The 17,513-nt window shown below is 47.5% G+C and overlaps 2 protein-coding genes across 2 annotated transcripts; one reads left to right on the top strand and one right to left on the bottom strand.

The window, feature by feature from the left end:
* Positions 1-865: 865 nt before the first annotated feature.
* LOC128420397 (chymotrypsinogen 2-like) lies at positions 866-8,430 on the bottom strand. The gene is made up of 7 exons (XM_053401995.1): positions 8,379-8,430; positions 7,741-7,844; positions 6,537-6,616; positions 5,630-5,708; positions 5,058-5,238; positions 1,880-2,013; positions 866-1,027 (listed from the first exon to the last, which is right to left on the bottom strand). Exons 1-7 carry the CDS (start codon positions 8,428-8,430, stop codon positions 866-868), a joined length of 792 nt encoding a protein of 263 aa, XP_053257970.1.
* A 2,625-nt stretch (positions 8,431-11,055) lies between these two features.
* Positions 11,056-16,388, top strand: LOC128419020 (chymotrypsin B-like). Its single transcript, XM_053399257.1, is given in 8 exon segments — positions 11,056-11,077; positions 11,080-11,157; positions 12,542-12,645; positions 12,813-12,892; positions 13,467-13,545; positions 14,534-14,714; positions 15,429-15,562; positions 16,175-16,388. Coding segments are annotated over 8 exon segments (840 nt in total). The 3' UTR covers positions 16,337-16,388.
* Positions 16,389-17,513: the final 1,125 nt, after the last annotated feature.

The following is a 17,513-nucleotide window of genomic DNA, read 5'->3' as shown; positions in this document are numbered from 1 at the left end:
GAGCCACAATACTCTGCAAGAGGGATGCACAACTCCCTTAACTACCTTGTGTCACACTTGCCATAAAATAAATTATAACCACTAGTTTACACATTATGTGAAATAAGATGGTAGAATTCTCTGTAGAATCATAGAATTGTGAGGCTGGATCAAATAGTTCAAGCCCCTGCAATGCTGGAATCGCAGCTCAAGAATCCTTGAGAGGCTCTGACCTCTGTTTAAAAACCTCTGGTGAAAACAACAGGAGTTCCAATCTTGAAAGTGCCTATGCTTGTTTTGATTTTTTTTTTGGTATATTTTATGTTTCCATTTTGTAAGCCACTTTGAGACCCAGATGGGGAATAGTTAATAAAATAAGTAAATAAGTTAAAAAACAACAACAACAAAAACCTCCAGTGAAGGAGAGTCCACCACCTTCCAAGGTAGAGGGAATGCAAAATAATAAATAAGGAATTGTTGCAGAAATAAGAAATATTTCGGGGGCGCGCGCACCAAATACTGTCCTTTGCTCAGGGTGTCATATTACTAAAGTCCGCCCCTGCCTAGAACTGATAACATGCAAAGAGGTTTGCTTGTTGGCATGGGTTTGCATTCAGTGTATGAGTCACGTCACACCTGCAACTAATGTGGAACAGGCCAGAATTCTGCCACCTCATGCTATGTGTGGCATTGAAGCTCAAGCATGTAAGAGCCTTCCTGCTGGGTCAGGCCAATGGCCCATCTAGTCCAGCATCCCGTTCTCACAGTGGCCAACCAGGTGTCTGTGCGAAGCCTGCAACCAGGACCTGAACACAACAGCATAGAAGAAACACAAACAATGATGGCAGATACTGGTTTTATTGTTCTGAAGTCAAAGAGAATTAAGTTAGTTCTTAGCTAGCGTTTCCTCAATAAAGGGAAGGAGCTCAGTCACTCGGGCATAGACCCCTGGGCTGGATGGGGAGCAAGTGCCGCTGCCCCAGGAGACAATCCCGACGAGGGTCCAGGCGCCATCCTTCTGGCACACCAAGGGGCCACCAGAGTCACCCTGTAGGGGAACAACCAAAGCAGGGTGTCAAAGGAGGTTCTGTAGGAAAGGAAGGCGGAAGCTGGCAACTTCCATATCAGGAGATGAGTGATGGGGAAAGGCCTCATCCCTGCGACACATGAGGTATGATGGGCAGATGTGTCCATTTTGGTTTCTCACGTTTTCCAATCTTAAGTTCAGTTCTCCACATTCCGACATCCGTTTGCAATTATTTTAAAGTCCTCATGAACATTCCCCACCAGTATTTTTGTTGGGATTTCTCCTCATACACACTTTTTTTTTTTTTGCAAAGCCTGTGCCCCCTACTGTTTATATTTTCCCAGATCTAATGGTTCGGTGTGTATGCTGTTTTCACTAATATGTGCATTCTGAGGCACACTTTGCTTTTAGTACATGCATTTTTGTACACCTGACTTGGTACAGCAAAATTTGGATGAGTGTGTTTTGGTTCACGAATGGCTGTGGGGGACGGCTGTGTTTTTGGTACACAAATTGCTTCTGAAATTAGGTGGGTTTGCCTTTTAATGGGAATACTAGTTTAACGCTCACCTTCCCCTCGCCACTGAAATTGCCACCACCTGGGCCCCAGGATTCAGGATTTCCAGGGCAGATGACAATGACCTCTGGTCATTCTTGCCTCTCAGAAATCAAGTGCCGGACAGGCAGGGCAAGAGGAAGCAGACTTCCAAGGCCAAGAAAAAACAAATAGGCAGCCAGCAAGATGCAAGGGGGAGATAGCAGGTGCCTCATTTCAGACAGGAACTGCTGTGGTGGCTGAGAGAAGGTGGGTGGGCTTTGGAGAGGGGGTACCTTGTGGTGGGAGGGCAGCTCAGGTAGTAGGGGAGGACGTACCATACAAGAGGAAGCCCCTGCAGCACCAGCACAGATCATGACGTCAGCAATGCGAGCCCCCCAATATTTCTTGCACTGCTCATTGGTCAGCAGAGGGAGGGCCACCTGCTGCAGTTTATCTGGAGTGTCCTTGTCTAGGAAAGAACAAATGAGAGGAGGAGTTTTCATTAGGGCTGCCATATGTCCGGATTTTCCTGGACATTGCCGGGATTTGAAAGACGGAATTGACATCCGGGGGAATTTCCCAAAGGCGGCACTTTGTCCTGGATCTTAGGCATGTCAATCGAAAAGTCACGGTTTGGGGGGCATTTTTGTAAAAAAAAAAAAGTTCAACAACTTTCAGGGTGTCCTTGTTTTTACTTTTTGAAATATGGCAACCCTAGTTTTCATATACATACCTACATGTTTGTTTATACAAATATCTATATACTGATATTCATTTTAAAAATACCAAGTGTGGTTTACAACAATTATAAATAAAACCGTACAATAAGAAACATTTAAAAGGTTAAAAAGCAGACACTGGTTAACCACAGTGCAAGGATGTTACTCTTAACTGCCTGTGTAGGCTGTGTGGAATAGAACAGTTTCCAGTAGGCGTTTAAAAGTTGGCACAGAAGGCGCCTGCTGAATCTCTTGTCAACAGAGTATTCCACAGAACTGGGCACATGAAATGGTTTGGGGAGGGAAGGTGCTAGGTTGCTCAAAAGCGAGAGTCTGTTGTGTGCGAAATGGGGTGGGGTGAGTAAGCAAGTGAAAAATAGGGTGGGAGCTGTTTCTAAGACCCCTGGCTGGTTAATGTGCTAATTCCTTTGGGGTTTTTTTTAATTGGGTTGTTGATTTTGTTTTGGTTTTATGTATTTGATATTTTATGTGAACTGCCCTGAGACCTTCAGGTATAGAAATTGAATAAATAACAAAATAATAATAATGTATTTGACCGTTCTGTGTTTCCTTTTACTTCAGAATTTGGTTAAATTGGAAATGTCAGGTTTTTGTCCTCATTGCTGTTCTGCTTATTTGCCTTATGATAGAATGCTTAATTGGTTGTTATTGGACCTATTATAAAAATAGTTTTGTAGTTTTGGCATATTGCTGTTTCTTTCTGTTTGTTTTCACTCCAAGATTGAAAAAATTCAATGAATTGCAGACTATAAATACTGTAAGGAAGTAAGTACTGTATTTTTCGCCCTATAGGACGCACTTTTCCCCCTCCAAAAATGAAGGGGAAATGTGTGTGCATCCTATGGGGCGAATGCAGGCTTTCGCTGAAGCCTGGAGAGCGAGAGGCGTCGGTGCGCACCGACCCCTCTCGCTCTCCAGGCTTCAGGAAGCTATCCGCAAGCCTTGCAAGCCCGGCGGGAGTTACCGCGGGCTCACAAGGCTTGCGGGCAGCAGCCTGCAGCCTGAAGTATGGGGCGCCCTCTGGAGGACACCCCGTGCTTCGCACAGGTGTCCGCAAGCCTTGCGCGCCCGGGGGAATTCCCCCCGGGCTCGCAAGGCTTGAGGGCGGCAGCTTGTTCTGGGGGCTGGGGTCGGGGGAAGCTTGGGCTTCCACCACCCCAGCCCCGCGGCTGGGGGGAAAAATAAATTTTTAAAATTCATTTCCCCCCCCAAAAAAACGAGGTGCGTCCTATGGGCCAGTGCGTCCTATACGGCGAAAAATATGGTAAATAAAATATGTTCAGCCCTGTCCAGACCCTCCAAGTGTCCCTATTTTCCAGGGACAGTCCCAGATTTACAGAAGCCATCCCAGTTTCTGATTTGATCCTGGAATTTCTCATGTTTCCTTAGGACATCCCTATTTTTATCGGAGAAATGTTGGAGAGTATGGAATAGGCATCCCCAGGGCAATTTTTCAGGCAGAACTCACTGGAAATTAATTCTGGCACCTCTCGGGTGGGCACCATTGCCATTCTAAGAGAATGAGGGAGGTGTTCATGGTGAGTTCCGGAACCGCTTTTTCTAGAAACATAGCACTGGACGTCCCTATTTTCATTGGAGGGTATGCCTGGCCAGTGGCCAGGAATGATGGAAGTAGTCCAGCTGCACCTGAAGGACCACAAATTAGCCACCCCCTGCTCTGTATCACCCAGTTCCCACAAAAGGGATACATGGCAGGCTGATAAAAACCTGGGTTCATGGCCATCATGGCCTATTTTCAAGTACAGTGGTAACTTGGTTCTCAAACGCCTTGGTACTCAATTCTGGTAGGTAGCCGTGTTGGTCTGACACAGTATATATATATATATAAATTTTAAAAATTGTCCAGTGGCACCTTAGAGATAAACTAAGTTTGTTCTTGGTATGAGCTTTCGTGTGCATGCTGGACAATTTATATATATATATATTATTATATTATTATATATTATATTATATTATATATATTATATATATATATATATTTATATATATATATTTCTGCCTTGGTACTCAAACAACTTGGAACCCAAACACTGCAAACCTGGTAAGTGTTCCAGGTTTGCAAACTTTTTTTGGAAGCTGAACGTGCTCCGTTTTGAGTGTTACGCTTCCGATTTGAGTGCCACACTTCCGTTTTGAATGTTATGCTGAAGTCTGTCTGTTTTTGCTATTTATTTTGCCTTTTTGCGGCTTTTTAAAATTTTTTGTGTGACTGTGTGGAACGCAGTTCAGCTATTGATTGATTGATTGACTGATTGATTGATTGTGTGACTGCAGTGCATTGTTTATTTCTTTCATTTTATGGATCAATGGTCTCGTTAGATAGTAAAATTCATGTTAAATTGCTGTTTTAGGGGTTGTTTTTTTTAAGTCTGGAACGGATTAATCCATTTTTCATTACTTTCTATGGGAAAGCACACCTTGGTTTTGGAGTGCTTTGGTTTTGGAATGGACTTCTGGAACGGATTAAGTTTGAGAACCAAGGTACCACTGTAAAGGCAGTGCCCAGATATTACCAGTGTGGAGTAGTGGACAAGGACCTGGGAGACCACAGTTCAAATCTCCTCTCAGCCATTTAGCCCACTGGGCCACTGGGTGACTTTGGACCAGTCACTGTCTCTCTCAGCCTAACCTACCTCACAGAGTTGTTGTGAGGATAAAATGGAGAGAGGGAGAAGTACGTATGCCACCTTGAGATCCTTGGAGGAAAAGTGGAATATAAATGTCATAACAAATAAATAAAAATAAAAATTACTCGTGTGTTTGGTAAGGCCCCATCCAGTGGTGACGCAGGTCATGCCCCCGGGGAAGTCATCTGTGGCCTGGGGCAGACACACGGGAGACACGCGAGCCGTCAGCTGGGCTGGGGTGGCCAGCTTCAACAAGGTGATGTCGTTCTTCACTGTGAAAAGGTTGAACTTGGGGTTCTTGAAAACCTGTCAAAGAAGGAGGCAGTTTAGTTTAAGCCAGTGGTTCCCAAATTTTGGGGGGGGCACTGCTCCCTTGGTTTCATAGACTCATATCCAGTGTCCCCCATGCCACCCTGTAAAAAGAATAGTGGTTTGCAGAGGAAGATAATAAGGAAGATAATACATTAAAATCAAAAACAGCAATGGTTAATGGCACGTTTATTCAAAATCCAATTAAAACTGTTTAGTTTAATTGAGCCAATGATGCCCACTTTAAAGACTGATTATTGTGTGTACACCTCCACTGCTATCCACTCGCATTTTAGCAGCACTTTGGCCTGGTGGCCTGGTATTTTGATACACACACACAGAGCAAGGAGCACCTGAGGTCTGGGAAGGTCAATTTTGTGCTACCTACCTGGGCAATCTTGATGACTTGAACGTCTTCAGCAGGATTGCGTTGGTCAAATTCACCCAAAACCACCAGGTGGCTTGTCCTGCAGCAGGGGCAGCAGTTGATAGTATTCATTAGTCAACCGTGCTGAGAAATACAGCCAAAGTGCTTCATATACACGATCTCAACAACCACTACAACAGCCCTGTGGGGTAGGCAGGTACTGCTATCCCCAAGTTGCTGGTGTGTGGAGGGGGTGAGCAGCAGCAGGGAGAGAACTGCTTGCCTAAGGCGACCCTTACCTTTGGGAAAGGTAAGATTTGTACCAGCACCTTCATAGTTCTCAGCTGAGGCTAGGAATCGGTGTCAGAACTTGGCATCCTTGGACAGCTACCAGCACTCTTGCTGATGCCTTCCCTGGACCCTCCTTTCATATATATTTTTTCATAACTGGCTCTACCACTTAAACATCCCGCAATACACCTGAGCCACACAATGTCAAGGGACAGCAGCTGCTATCATGGGCTTCCTTTGAAAAGCTTCCATTTCTGATTCCTGGACATCCATCTGCTGTTGTGGACACAGCAGCATTCTGCGTTGGTGTCTGTGCCCACCTCTGCTGGTCAATTGGCAATCCTGCCTGGGAAATGTGACAATCCCGCTTTCTTTATTTCTCCCACTTTGAGCACTGGAACAAAATTGTGGTGGAATGCATTTAGAAATAGATTTTGACTTCGGAATCTCTGAGAAACACTACGAAAAGTAAAGTGTGCCTCTGAGTGTGTGCAGAGTACACTTCACTCACCACTGGCACGCACACATCCCTCTAGGATTACAGGGCTAGGGCTTCAGCAAGTCTGGCTTCCTGGTTTTATCCTGAGCCCCAGAGCATCTCTTCTTAGAAGTGGGTTGTACTCAGTGTCTCCCTTACCTGACGTTGCAGTGGGCTGCGGTGACCACCCAGTTCTCGCTGATCAGAGAACCTCCGCAGAAATGGAAGCCAGTGTTGTCCTGAGGGATTGAGGGGAACATGTGAGCAGATAGAAAGGACCCAGCAAGTGCTTGGACATGCAGTGCAGGAACCACAGCTCAACAGTGGCGTAGCGTGGGGGGGTGCGGGGGGGGCGACCGCACCGGCCGCAACATCTGGGGGGGCGCTCGCACTCGAGTGCTAAAATCCACGGGTTAGGGGGCGCAAATTACTTGCCTTGCCCCGGGTGCTGACAACCCACGCTACACCACTGCAGCTCAATAATCCATGACAGATGGCAACCCAACCTCTGCTTAAAATCCTCCAAGTAAGGAGAGTCTCGCATCTTCCAAGGTAGTCTGTTTCACTGTCAAATGGCTCTTACCGTCAGAAAGTTCTTCCTAATGTTTAGTTGGAATCTCCTTTCTTTGTCAATATCCTTCTTAAATTGCTGCCCAGAACTGGACACAGATTCTCAGGTGAGGGGGCTCACCAAGGCAGAATAGAGCAGTACTCTTACTTCCCTTGATGTGAACACACACATAACCAGGGTTGTCTCAATTATTTTACCAAGTGCTCATTGCTGTAATGCCAAAAAGCTTTTGGTGGGTCCCCACTCCCTCCGCACAACTGTCCATAAAAAATAATAATTATTATTTTCTACAAAAATTAAGCATACTGACTACTACTATTGGTGTTCCCTACTGATACATTTTGTGGTTCTCCCAAGAATGCCTCAAAATTGATTTTAAATTGTGCAGAACAGCTGATGGGGAAGCCTTTTCAAAAGTAACCCTGAGGACCAGAGTGCTTGTCATGTCCACTTTGACTTGCAGCCCCTGGAGGGCTGACCATGGGTCAATGTGGCCCTCAGCCCCAAAAAGGTTGTTGGCCACCCCGGTGTACCACAAGGAGAGGTCAGGTGCTGGACTTGTATCTGGAGGAGCCCACCCATAGTCTAAGCCAATGGCTATCACCACATATTGTGGCAGAAAGTTCCACAAATTACGTAATTGTGCATTGCATGAAGAAGCACTTTATGTTGCCCCCACCTTTCTCATTCAGTTCACCCAGAGCGGCTGGAGAAACCCAGACAGATGGGCAGGGTATTCTTATTCTTATTCCAGGTCTCCAGCCAAAGCAAAGTGTGCGGGGCTCTTCTTACCTGCAAGGATACCTGCCAGGGCCATGATCCAGGCACTGCCTCCTCTCCATTGACAATTCGGGAATAGCCGCTCAAGACCGGGTGGATGGCCGGAGTGCCACAACCTGGGAAGAAATCAGGTTTGTTTGTTTGTTTGTTTGTTTGTTTTTAACCCAGGAGAGACTCCCTATCCCTGGGTGTAAACTGCACGGCTTCATCTGAGTTCAGGTTTCACAGGGACTGGCCCCCTGCCCTGTGTTTTCAATACCAAGGCTCAGTCCTGCAACATGTGAAGTAACAAATGACAAGGAGAGAGTGGTCCTTGCTTGCCACAGAATAATGACAGGGGACTTGTGTGTGATGGGCAGGTAGGACTTGAGCATTTTAGAAACTTCAGTTGTGGTTCTGTGGTTGGAGATGGAGGTGCAGCATCCATTCCCGTGGGTGCTGGGAAATCAGTGAAGTTGACCTGTGGACAATGAACTGCATCCCTTGACCCTCCCACAGACGCCAACCCCTGACCTGAAGCAGTGAGCCACACAGGCAGCACTTCCTGTAGAGGTATGGAAAGGGGGGCTGTGGAGCAGATCTCTCAGCATGTCAAAGAGGGGGGTTGGAGTTGCCTCCTCCTCCTGCTTGGCCTCTTACAAGGCACTCACCATGGGCAGCACCAAGGAAGGCCAGGCAGAACAGGAACCAGACGGAAGCCATCTTGCTTCTTGAAAGAGTTGGGAATGAAGCAAGGGCTGCAAATCCTTATATATGTTGTGAGGTAGCTGGCACAGGCGAAAGCCAAGCCAAGCTGGTTTTCCAGCCTCCTGTTATCGTAGGACCTTGAAGATAAGCATAGGTCTGGTGGAGGCTGTGGGCAAAGGCCAAGGTGACCTGGCTCAAGGGCAGTGACAGGTGCCAGCTGGTCTCTGAGGCAAGGAGGAGGTGGAGTAAAAAGGGTTTGAGGGGAAGGCAGTTCCTCCGAGATTGGAGACCTCATGATTGGTCGTCTTCCTGCAGTGCATGGTTAACCTGTGGAACTCACTCCTACAGGAGGCAATGATGGCCACCAACTTGGACAGCTTTAAAAGAGGATTAGACAAATTGTATGGAGGAGAAGGCTGTCAACAGGCTACTAGCCACAATGGCTATGCTCTGCCTCCACCACTGGAGGCAGCAATGCTTTTGACTATCAGTTGCTGGAAGCCACAGGAGGGGAGGGTGTACTTGTGCTCAGTTCAGCATTGCTAGTCTCCCACAGGAACCTGGTTGGCCACTGTGAGGGCAGGATTCTGGACTAGATGGGCCTTTGGCCAGATCCAGGAGGGCTCTCGTGTTCTTATTTGCTGAGGAACCTCTGGTGGGTGCTGCAGCAGATAATTCTAGAGCTTGACACACACAGAAAAGTCAGTCCAACTGGGTATCCAGTACGAACACAGAGAGGTGGGCGTCACAGAACATACCCAACATTCCCAGCACACTGTGGAAGAAAATTGATATGAAGGTTGTTATTCATGCAGGAAGTTAGTCAGCAATGTTGCAGTGAAGGGGGTGTTGGGAGCAAGAAACCACTGCAGTACAGCTCCGAACATAAACACATGCAGCCTAATATAGCTAAACATATGCACCTGTGTGAAAGACAAATCCAATTAAAAAATAATTTATTTGAAAAATAAAGAGGACTGTCCTTGCCAGTTATCTCAACATCTTTGCAATTGTTGGCCAAAACAGTAGAAGACAACAGAATTTATTATAGTGAACCACTAGGTAGATCTCTTCCTGAATGTTTTTCTTTGTATCTCAGCAAGCAACGGGTCAAGAGATTGAATTTAGTTGGGGGGGGTTAAGGATGTCATTTTGGCAGGGAGTAAAATGTCTGTATGGGGCCAGGCCCCATTGCAGGTACAGCCGTGCATGACTATTTTTCTAACTGAGAAACTCTGGTCCACTTCCAAGGAATCCCAAGGTTCTTGGACCAGAGCTTTAGGGTACCATGTTTTACAGAGGGCAGCCTTCCCTCTATCTGAAGAGCTGTCAGAGGACAGTCCTCTCTTTGAAGCACAATCTGGCTGAAGGCTAGTTTAAAGAAAAAGAAGCCTAAGGAAGACTCTTGGAAGTTGCCTGTCAGCACCTGGACAGCAGACTGGTTAAAGTCTTCCCAGCTATTGTATATTGGTTTAAATGATAGTAATTATTTCTATGTGCCTAAATTAACCTGTGCAATTTTTAGTAATGCGGGAGTGCCCACCCAAACACTGTCTGAGCATCACTGTGAAGGGCTATGTGCCTGAGGGTTTCCATGCTGCTGTCCTTCCAGCTTTCCAGCCAGGTTTGTCTGATAGCCAGGAGAACTAGTTGCGTCAGGCACCAGGTGTTCCCTGGGAAAGCTGACAGAAGCTAGGTGTGTCGCAGGGATGACATTGAGGAGAAGGCACAGCTGTGTGGGGTTACAGGCCCTCAACTAACTCTATCCAGCAGGTTCCATACCTGTGTTCTGCCAACAGGTAAAGCAGTTGCCCGTGTGTGTGTGTGTGTGTGTAAATATATATATATATATAGAGAGAGAGAGAGAGAGAGAGAGATTTATCAAAGCTTTAAATACAAACAAAGAAAAAACAATATACAGAACTCAACGCCAAGTATCAAGCATTATTTTTTTTTACATAAATCATAAACTGGGGTGATTGGCTTAGAATCCAGCAGCCCTCTAGCTGTTTCCTGGCACAGTCAGGTTATGATGGATTAACGCCCTCATCTTTGGCTCAGCCAGAGATACACCACCATATCCCCTCCATTGCAGCTGAGCCAAGCCTGGTAGATTGCAGGTTAGCATAAGACCCCAGGAAGCTGTGTTCCGTGGCTGGAATCAGGGGGACTTAGGCCAAATCCCAAGCCTGTCAAGTTCAGTCTCACGATCTAGCAACCCAGTGTAAATTCAGCTGGCAGAAAGGGTGGTGTAACTCAAACACTATTTTAAAGGCTTGTTTTGCTCTGCCAGGCTTAGCTGAGCTCAGTCAGCAGGAGTTTCACTCCTGAATGGAGTTTGAGCCGGTGTAACTTTGTGCCAGCTTAAATTACAGTTTGCTTTATGCCAGCTTCTTGTACACAGAATTGCTCCTTTAAGCAAGGCCCCCAGGGCAAAATAGAAGAGACCACCTGGGCCCTCTTCCTTCCACAGAGCACCCCAGAAACCTTCCAGCTGCCATTGTCCTAAAAATACCCACAGTTTCCAAAGTGGGTGCTTTCACCTGCCAGTCATCAACCGTGTTATCAACGGACAGGTTTGCTCGTTCCCACGTAGCCACTGGCTCCCAGCCACCTTTGGTCTGAGCATTCAGTATAAAAATGGCTGAGCTGCTACATGCTGTTCCCATTGTCCTCAGAACCAGCTTATTATGGCAGCCTTGTGGTTTTTGTCCTGCCTGGCACTTGTCAGTGCCGCACAGAGTAAGTACCCACCTGCTTGCGGTCTTGGTCCTTGCTTGGGGTGGGATGGGGAAGCAAACCCTTTCTATGGCTGTGTCACCCAGGCTTGGATCATCATCTTTCTTTTCTCTCTATAAAATAGAGCTGATTCAGGGGGTAGGCTAACCTGGCCCCATCCATAGGCCAGTGAAGGGGCACTTGCTTTGGTATTTGCTTTCCTCTGCCCTCCTCCTTCCTTTTTCCTTTTCTATCATGGCTGTTAGATTGTAAGCATGCAGTCAGGGATGGCCTTGTTTTTTTAATATATGTATAGCGCTTATAAAGTTTAAGGCACTTTAAAAGTGTCAAGTTATCCTCTTCATCTACCAGCGGTTCTCAACCAGTGGGTCCCCAGATGTTGTTGGACTACAACTCCCATCATCCCTGAGCTCTGGCCTTGCTAGCAAGGGGTGATGGGAGTTGTAGTTCAACAACATCTGGGGACCCACAGGTTGAGAAAGGCTGCTAGACTGTCATGGGGGAATCAGCACATTGCACAGCCCTCCTGAAACTATACTGTTCCAGAATATAGGTAGATGAACAAAATGCTTGAATGCCACATTAAAACTCCATACACTTAAAAACAAACACCAGGGATAAGGTGAGGGTTCAGATCTCTGTCCCTGACATGTCTTCCTAACATGCTAACTCTCTATAGGTAGGGATGAATTCATTTTTAATAATTACTCATTTTTTTACTGCATTTATAACCCACACCTTTCTCCCTATTTTCTCCTCAGAGCAGACCTGTGAGGTAGGTTAGGCTGAGAGTAGGTGACTGGCTGAAGTAAGCTTTACAGCTGAGCAGGGATTCAAACCTTCATCTCCCAGGTCCTAGTCTAACACTCTAACCAGTGCACCACACAGGCTACTATGAGAAGCATTAGATGATGCCATCCTCAGGTGCATTTTGAAGTGATACAGGCCTAGGGAGATTGTACCAGGTGGCCTGGTCCCCTCATTTATAGAGGACAGTCCTCTGTTTGAAGGGCTATCAGGGGACAGTCCAGCATATCTGAAGGATGGTCTGGTAAGATAAAGAACCATGAAGATAAAGCTTAAAGATAAAGAACCATGAAGGAGGCGAGGGTCAATCCCCATGTAGCATCATCTCCCATTTAGGAGAAGCCACTGAATAGGCCCTTTTGGATGGCTCTCATCACCGCACACATACAGACAAGCAAAGGACCGGCACACCAGCCACATAGGGGCTTGTCTCTGCTATGTTATGTGCACAGATGGGCTGTCTCTGCCTTAACAGTTCCCTGTTCCTGAAGCTTCCTTGCCTTCAAGTCCTTACTTGAAGTCCTCAGCGCAAAGCACAGAACATGGAAAAGCTCTCACTTCACCTCTTTCTTGCTTCCAGGTTGCGGCGTCCCTTCGATCCAGCCTGTCCTCACTGGCTACTCCCGCATTGTCAATGGGGAGGAGGCAGTGCCCGGATCATGGCCCTGGCAGGTCTCCCTGCAGGTAAGAATGCTTGGGAAGGTTTTGGGAGTTTGGTTCATTTCCACTGTTGGTTTGCATTTCCCCTACTGGGAACTGAAAATAAAATGGCCAAAGGCCCTTTCTATTGCCACTGCTGCCTGGCTCTGTTCCTGTTGGGTCTCTCACCACCCGCTTTCCTTGGCTTCCAGGAGAAGAGCGGGTGGCATTTCTGCGGTGGGTCCCTCGTCAGCGAGCGCTGGGTGGTGACTGCTGCCCACTGTGGGGTGACGTGAGTACCTTGCCTCCCTTTTTGTGTGGGGATTTTTTTTAAATAGATGGATAGGAATCCTGGAGGTTGCAGGGTCAGGATATGCACAGCAAAGGCTAGCAGATATGTTAGCTACCTGTGGTCAGAGCAAGGGGCTGAAATATATGTGAGAATCATAGAACTATAGCAGGGCTCAGCAAACTTTTTCAGCAGGTAGCCGGTCCACTGTCCCTCAGACCTTGTGGGAGGCTGGACTATATTTTTTGGGGGGGAATGAACAAATTCCTATGCCCCACAAATAACCCAGAGATGCATTTTAAATAAGACAACACATTCTACTCGTGTAAAAACATGCTGATTCCTGGGCCATCCGTGGGCCGGATTTAGATGGCGATTGGGCCGGATCCGGTCCCCAGGCCTTAGTTTGCCTACCCATGCTCTATAGAATTGTAGAGTTGGAAGGGACCCCCAAGGGTCATCTAGTTCAACCCCCTGCAATGCAGGAAACACAGCTCAAGAATCCCTGACAAGATGGCCATGCAACCTCCGTTCCTTCAGCTGGGGCCAACTGACAGCTTTTGGTTGCTTTCCTCAGGACCTCCAACGTCGTGGTGCTTGGTGAACATGACCGCAGCTCCTCTGCTGAGAAAATACAGAAGCTGGCTGTTGAGAAGGTGGGTGAAGCAGCTGGAAGGCCTCCTCAGGGCTCCTCCAGATAGCATGTTTACTGGGTATTCATCCAGATTTACTTGCACAAGGCTTAGACAGAGGTCGGGCTTTGTTCAGGCTTTCAGGCACTTAAGTAAACGTTAACCAGCCCTTGAGGGTGTTCAGAAACCAGTACAGCCCAGAAAATCCAGCTAAGCAGTTTATTAAAAAAGGAGTTACTTGTAAGAAAGAAGGAGGGTGGCAGGGGAGAGAGAAAAATAGCAAGAATGCAGTTCAAACTTGAAATAAAACACCATACTAGATTCTTGGTCCAACTAATCCTCCACTTAATCCAATACTAACAATGAAAATTGGCGCTCTGTGGTCACCACTAGAGAAGGAACCTTCTGGCATCTGCTGCAGGTTGGTGAGTGTGTGTGTGTGTGTGTGTGTGTTTCATGAGGAACAAACCTGAAGGCCGCAGCCCATCTTCAAGGGCTTCTTATTCATTGGTTCAACAGGTAGACTCCTGCCAATCAGAAGCCACGTTTGTCAGGTAGAGGGAAAATGACAGCTTTTGTGGAGTAGGGAAATGGTTACTACCAGATTTCCCCATCTCCCTGCTAGAAAGACATACGCAGTAATCTGTGGACATGTCTGTCTTCTTTCCTTACCCTTCTTGGAGGTTGGGTGTTCGTAAAGAATCAGTTACAATTCATCAGGAGGTTCAATGCTATCACTCTAAATAGACTCTGTGTGTGTTAACTGGCTTGCCAGTGCCAGGATGTCTGTGTCATCGACTGCTTTTGTTAATTAACACAATTATCACTGCCAGCCGTTATCAGCCTGTCACCCTCCACTGACCTCACTGTTAACAACTCCTCTCCCCAAACCATGTGTGTGTTTAGCCTTGTAGTCAATGAAGGCACACACCACAATATGTTTGTTAGTCTCTGGTCAGATGCATCACTGTATCCTGCTTGCAGCACCCACAATGCCTCTCTCGCCCACCAGGTCTTCACCCACCCAGAGTGGGACCCCGTTGCCATCAACAACGACATTGCCCTCATCAAGCTGGCCACCCCTGCTGAGATGACCGACACTGTGTCCCCAGTGTGCCTGACAGACACTGCTGACCACTTCAAGAGCGGAGACCTTTGTGCCACCTCTGGCTGGGGCAAGACACGCTACAACGGTGGGCCTGTCAGGGGTCTCGCAGGGGAAGTGCTGGAGGGCATAGGGAGGGATGAATAGGGGGCCTCCTGCTTGCCTGGATAGAATGCAGAGGTGTGTGCGTAAACTAGCCCACTGTACAAAAGTTAAATATTTGATTTTTGCACATTTGCGTTTGGCCCTCCCCTTCACTATCATGTGGCCCCCAGAGGGGAACGTGGCCCTGTCTGTCTGGCAAAAGCTCACCACACCTGCTTGAGCGCAGCTCCCCAAGGCAGCCAGTTCTCTGCCCATGAGGTGAGCGGCCATTTCAAGCGTCAGTGGGAAATCAGTTCTTGACCCAAGCTTACTTCAGACCTGGCTTTCTATCTTGTTAGGAGGGAGAAAGACTTCTGTGGCAGTTGGGAGCTGGATGTTTTAGGCCACGCAAGGATGATCCCTCTGTGGGGGTATCTCACTGACAAAGTGCTCCTTGCCAATGTGTGGCAGCTGTTTACAGAGCTCTAAGTAACTCTGGACCAGGTTACCCGAAAAACCATCTTCTTCGCTGTGCTCAGCTAATGGAACCCAGTTAGTTTTGATTATCGACTTGTGGTAACATGGACTTGGGTTTTTCAGTTATTTTATAAAGTGCTTAGAAGCCACTTTGGCATCTAAATAAATAAGTAAACGGTGTCTTAGCTACCAGGGTGCAGCAAAGCAGTGGCAATTGCTGACTTGAGCCTCTTTCCTGCAGCCTTCACCACCCCCAACAAGCTGCAACAAACAGCCCTGCCCCTCCTGTCCAATGAGGAGTGCAAGAAGTCCTGGGGCAGCAACATCTCTGACCTGATGATCTGCGCTGGTGCAGCCGGATCTTCTTCCTGCATGGTGAGTGCTGCTTGACCCTCTCCCCACTCCCACAAAACCCCCAAGCACCACAGGGAGGGGAAGCCAATTAATTAAGGAGCAAATGGTCACTCATCTCTCAGCTCCACTGAACAGGGAGCAGGAGCGGAAGTGGCAAGGAGGGATGTGATAATTAAAATTACAGTAGCTCTTATAAAAGCTTCAGGACCACGTTGCCGGTTCACATTGGACTGGTTGGCATGGCAATTTATTTTTATTGCAAAAACAAGAATAGCCAGAAATCAGGGTGTGGGGAGGAACCCGCAGGAGGAAGACACAGAAAATACTGAAAATCAACAAAGGGAGTGACCGGGGGATTGTGATTCCAGAGATTCCCTCAAACTGAAGGATACATGGTAAGAAAAAGAATATTTGCCAACTCATCTGTAGTTTCTCCAAGGCATGTGATAGGTGGGTGTGGGAGAACACAAAACTGCAAACCGACCTTTAGAGAATGTGGGGGGTGAACATCCCAAAAGATTGCTTGGTTCCTTAAAAAAGGGCTAGACGGAGAATTATGTCAGAAGGCCTAGGACACCCGCCCCACCCCATCCCACCCGCCCAAAGTCTAAACTGCCTGTCTTCTGTTCGCAGGGTGATTCTGGCGGACCCCTTGTGTGCCAGGAAGGCAATGTCTGGAAGTTGGTGGGCATTGTGTCTTGGGGCAGCAGCCGCTGCTCAACCACCACCCCTGCTGTGTATGCCCGCGTCAGCCGCCTCCGTGCCTGGGCCGACGAAACCATGGCTAATAACTGAGCTTCCGGTGTCATGGGATGAGGGGGATCAATAAAGGCTGTTCCTCCTTTGAGACTCATCTCGTGTCCTGTTCTTGCATTGCTCCTGCCACAGAATACATTCTAATCTCAGGCCGGCATGGCCATGCCATTTGCACATGCCCGCACCCACACACTGCCCCAAGCAGTGGCTCAATAGCATGGCTTCCCCTGTGGAACATGATGTGGTCAGAAGGAAATGCAGTGGTTTTACTAATGGTGGTCAGTGGGTTTACGTATTTCCAGTGAGATTCTTAGACAGCAACCTGGGGGGAATGTCACACTTGTGCTGAGGCTGAATTCACAGGCAGAGGTGGCTGCTGACCAATCCAAAAACCCAAGCTAGATCCATGCCACCCAGAAACATAGGAAGCAGCCTTATAGAGTCAAGACCATTGCTCTCATCTACATTCAGTGACAGTGACTTTTCAGGGTTTCAGGCAGGGTTTGCTCCCAGCCCAATCTGGAGGTGCCCAGGATTGAACACGGGACCTTCTGCATACAAAGCAGGGGCTCTGTCACTGAGCTACAGTGGAAGGCTCTCTCAAGCCGCAATCCTGTGGGAGTAAACTCCCTTGAAGTCAGTGAAACTTACTTGTGAGTAAACCTGTATTGGGTTGCACAGGCCCCTTTGCTCCGCTCAGGAACAGCAGAGAAGAGAACCACTTCCAGCTTTCCTTGCTAAGATGTGAACGTATCTTCCAAAACATGGGGGTGTAGATGGTGATGTATGAGCCCCCAGTTTTTTACGGCATGTTTAGCTCTTTAACTGATGGCAAAAAGACACGCACACACCAAAACACGCACACACAAAAACCCCACAGTGTTTTCCCAGCCATTTAGTGGCTTCTCCACTCAAGTTAGTGGGATTCTGGAAGGGGAAAGGGCAGGAGGAGGAGTTAGAATTAGCTGCTGATTAGGTACTTGAGCCAAGGCAGTCAGTCATCCAGGCTGCCATTGCCCAGACTTTGCCCACCACCCTGTTCTCCAGCCAGGCTCAGCCAAGCTATTGAGTCTACCTGGGTCTTTGAAAGGAGCAAGAAAGCCAAGTTCAGGGTTGTTGTTTTTTAACCATGATTAAATTTGCAGGTCTAAACAACAGGATCTTAAGGCCAGAATGTACTAGGCCAGTCAATGTTACAAATGCAAATTATTGATAT

Source organism: Podarcis raffonei, chromosome 8, assembly GCF_027172205.1.
Source record: "Podarcis raffonei isolate rPodRaf1 chromosome 8, rPodRaf1.pri, whole genome shotgun sequence".
NCBI lineage: Eukaryota > Metazoa > Chordata > Lepidosauria > Squamata > Lacertidae > Podarcis > Podarcis raffonei.
This window is presented reverse-complemented; position numbering and strand designations above follow the sequence as displayed.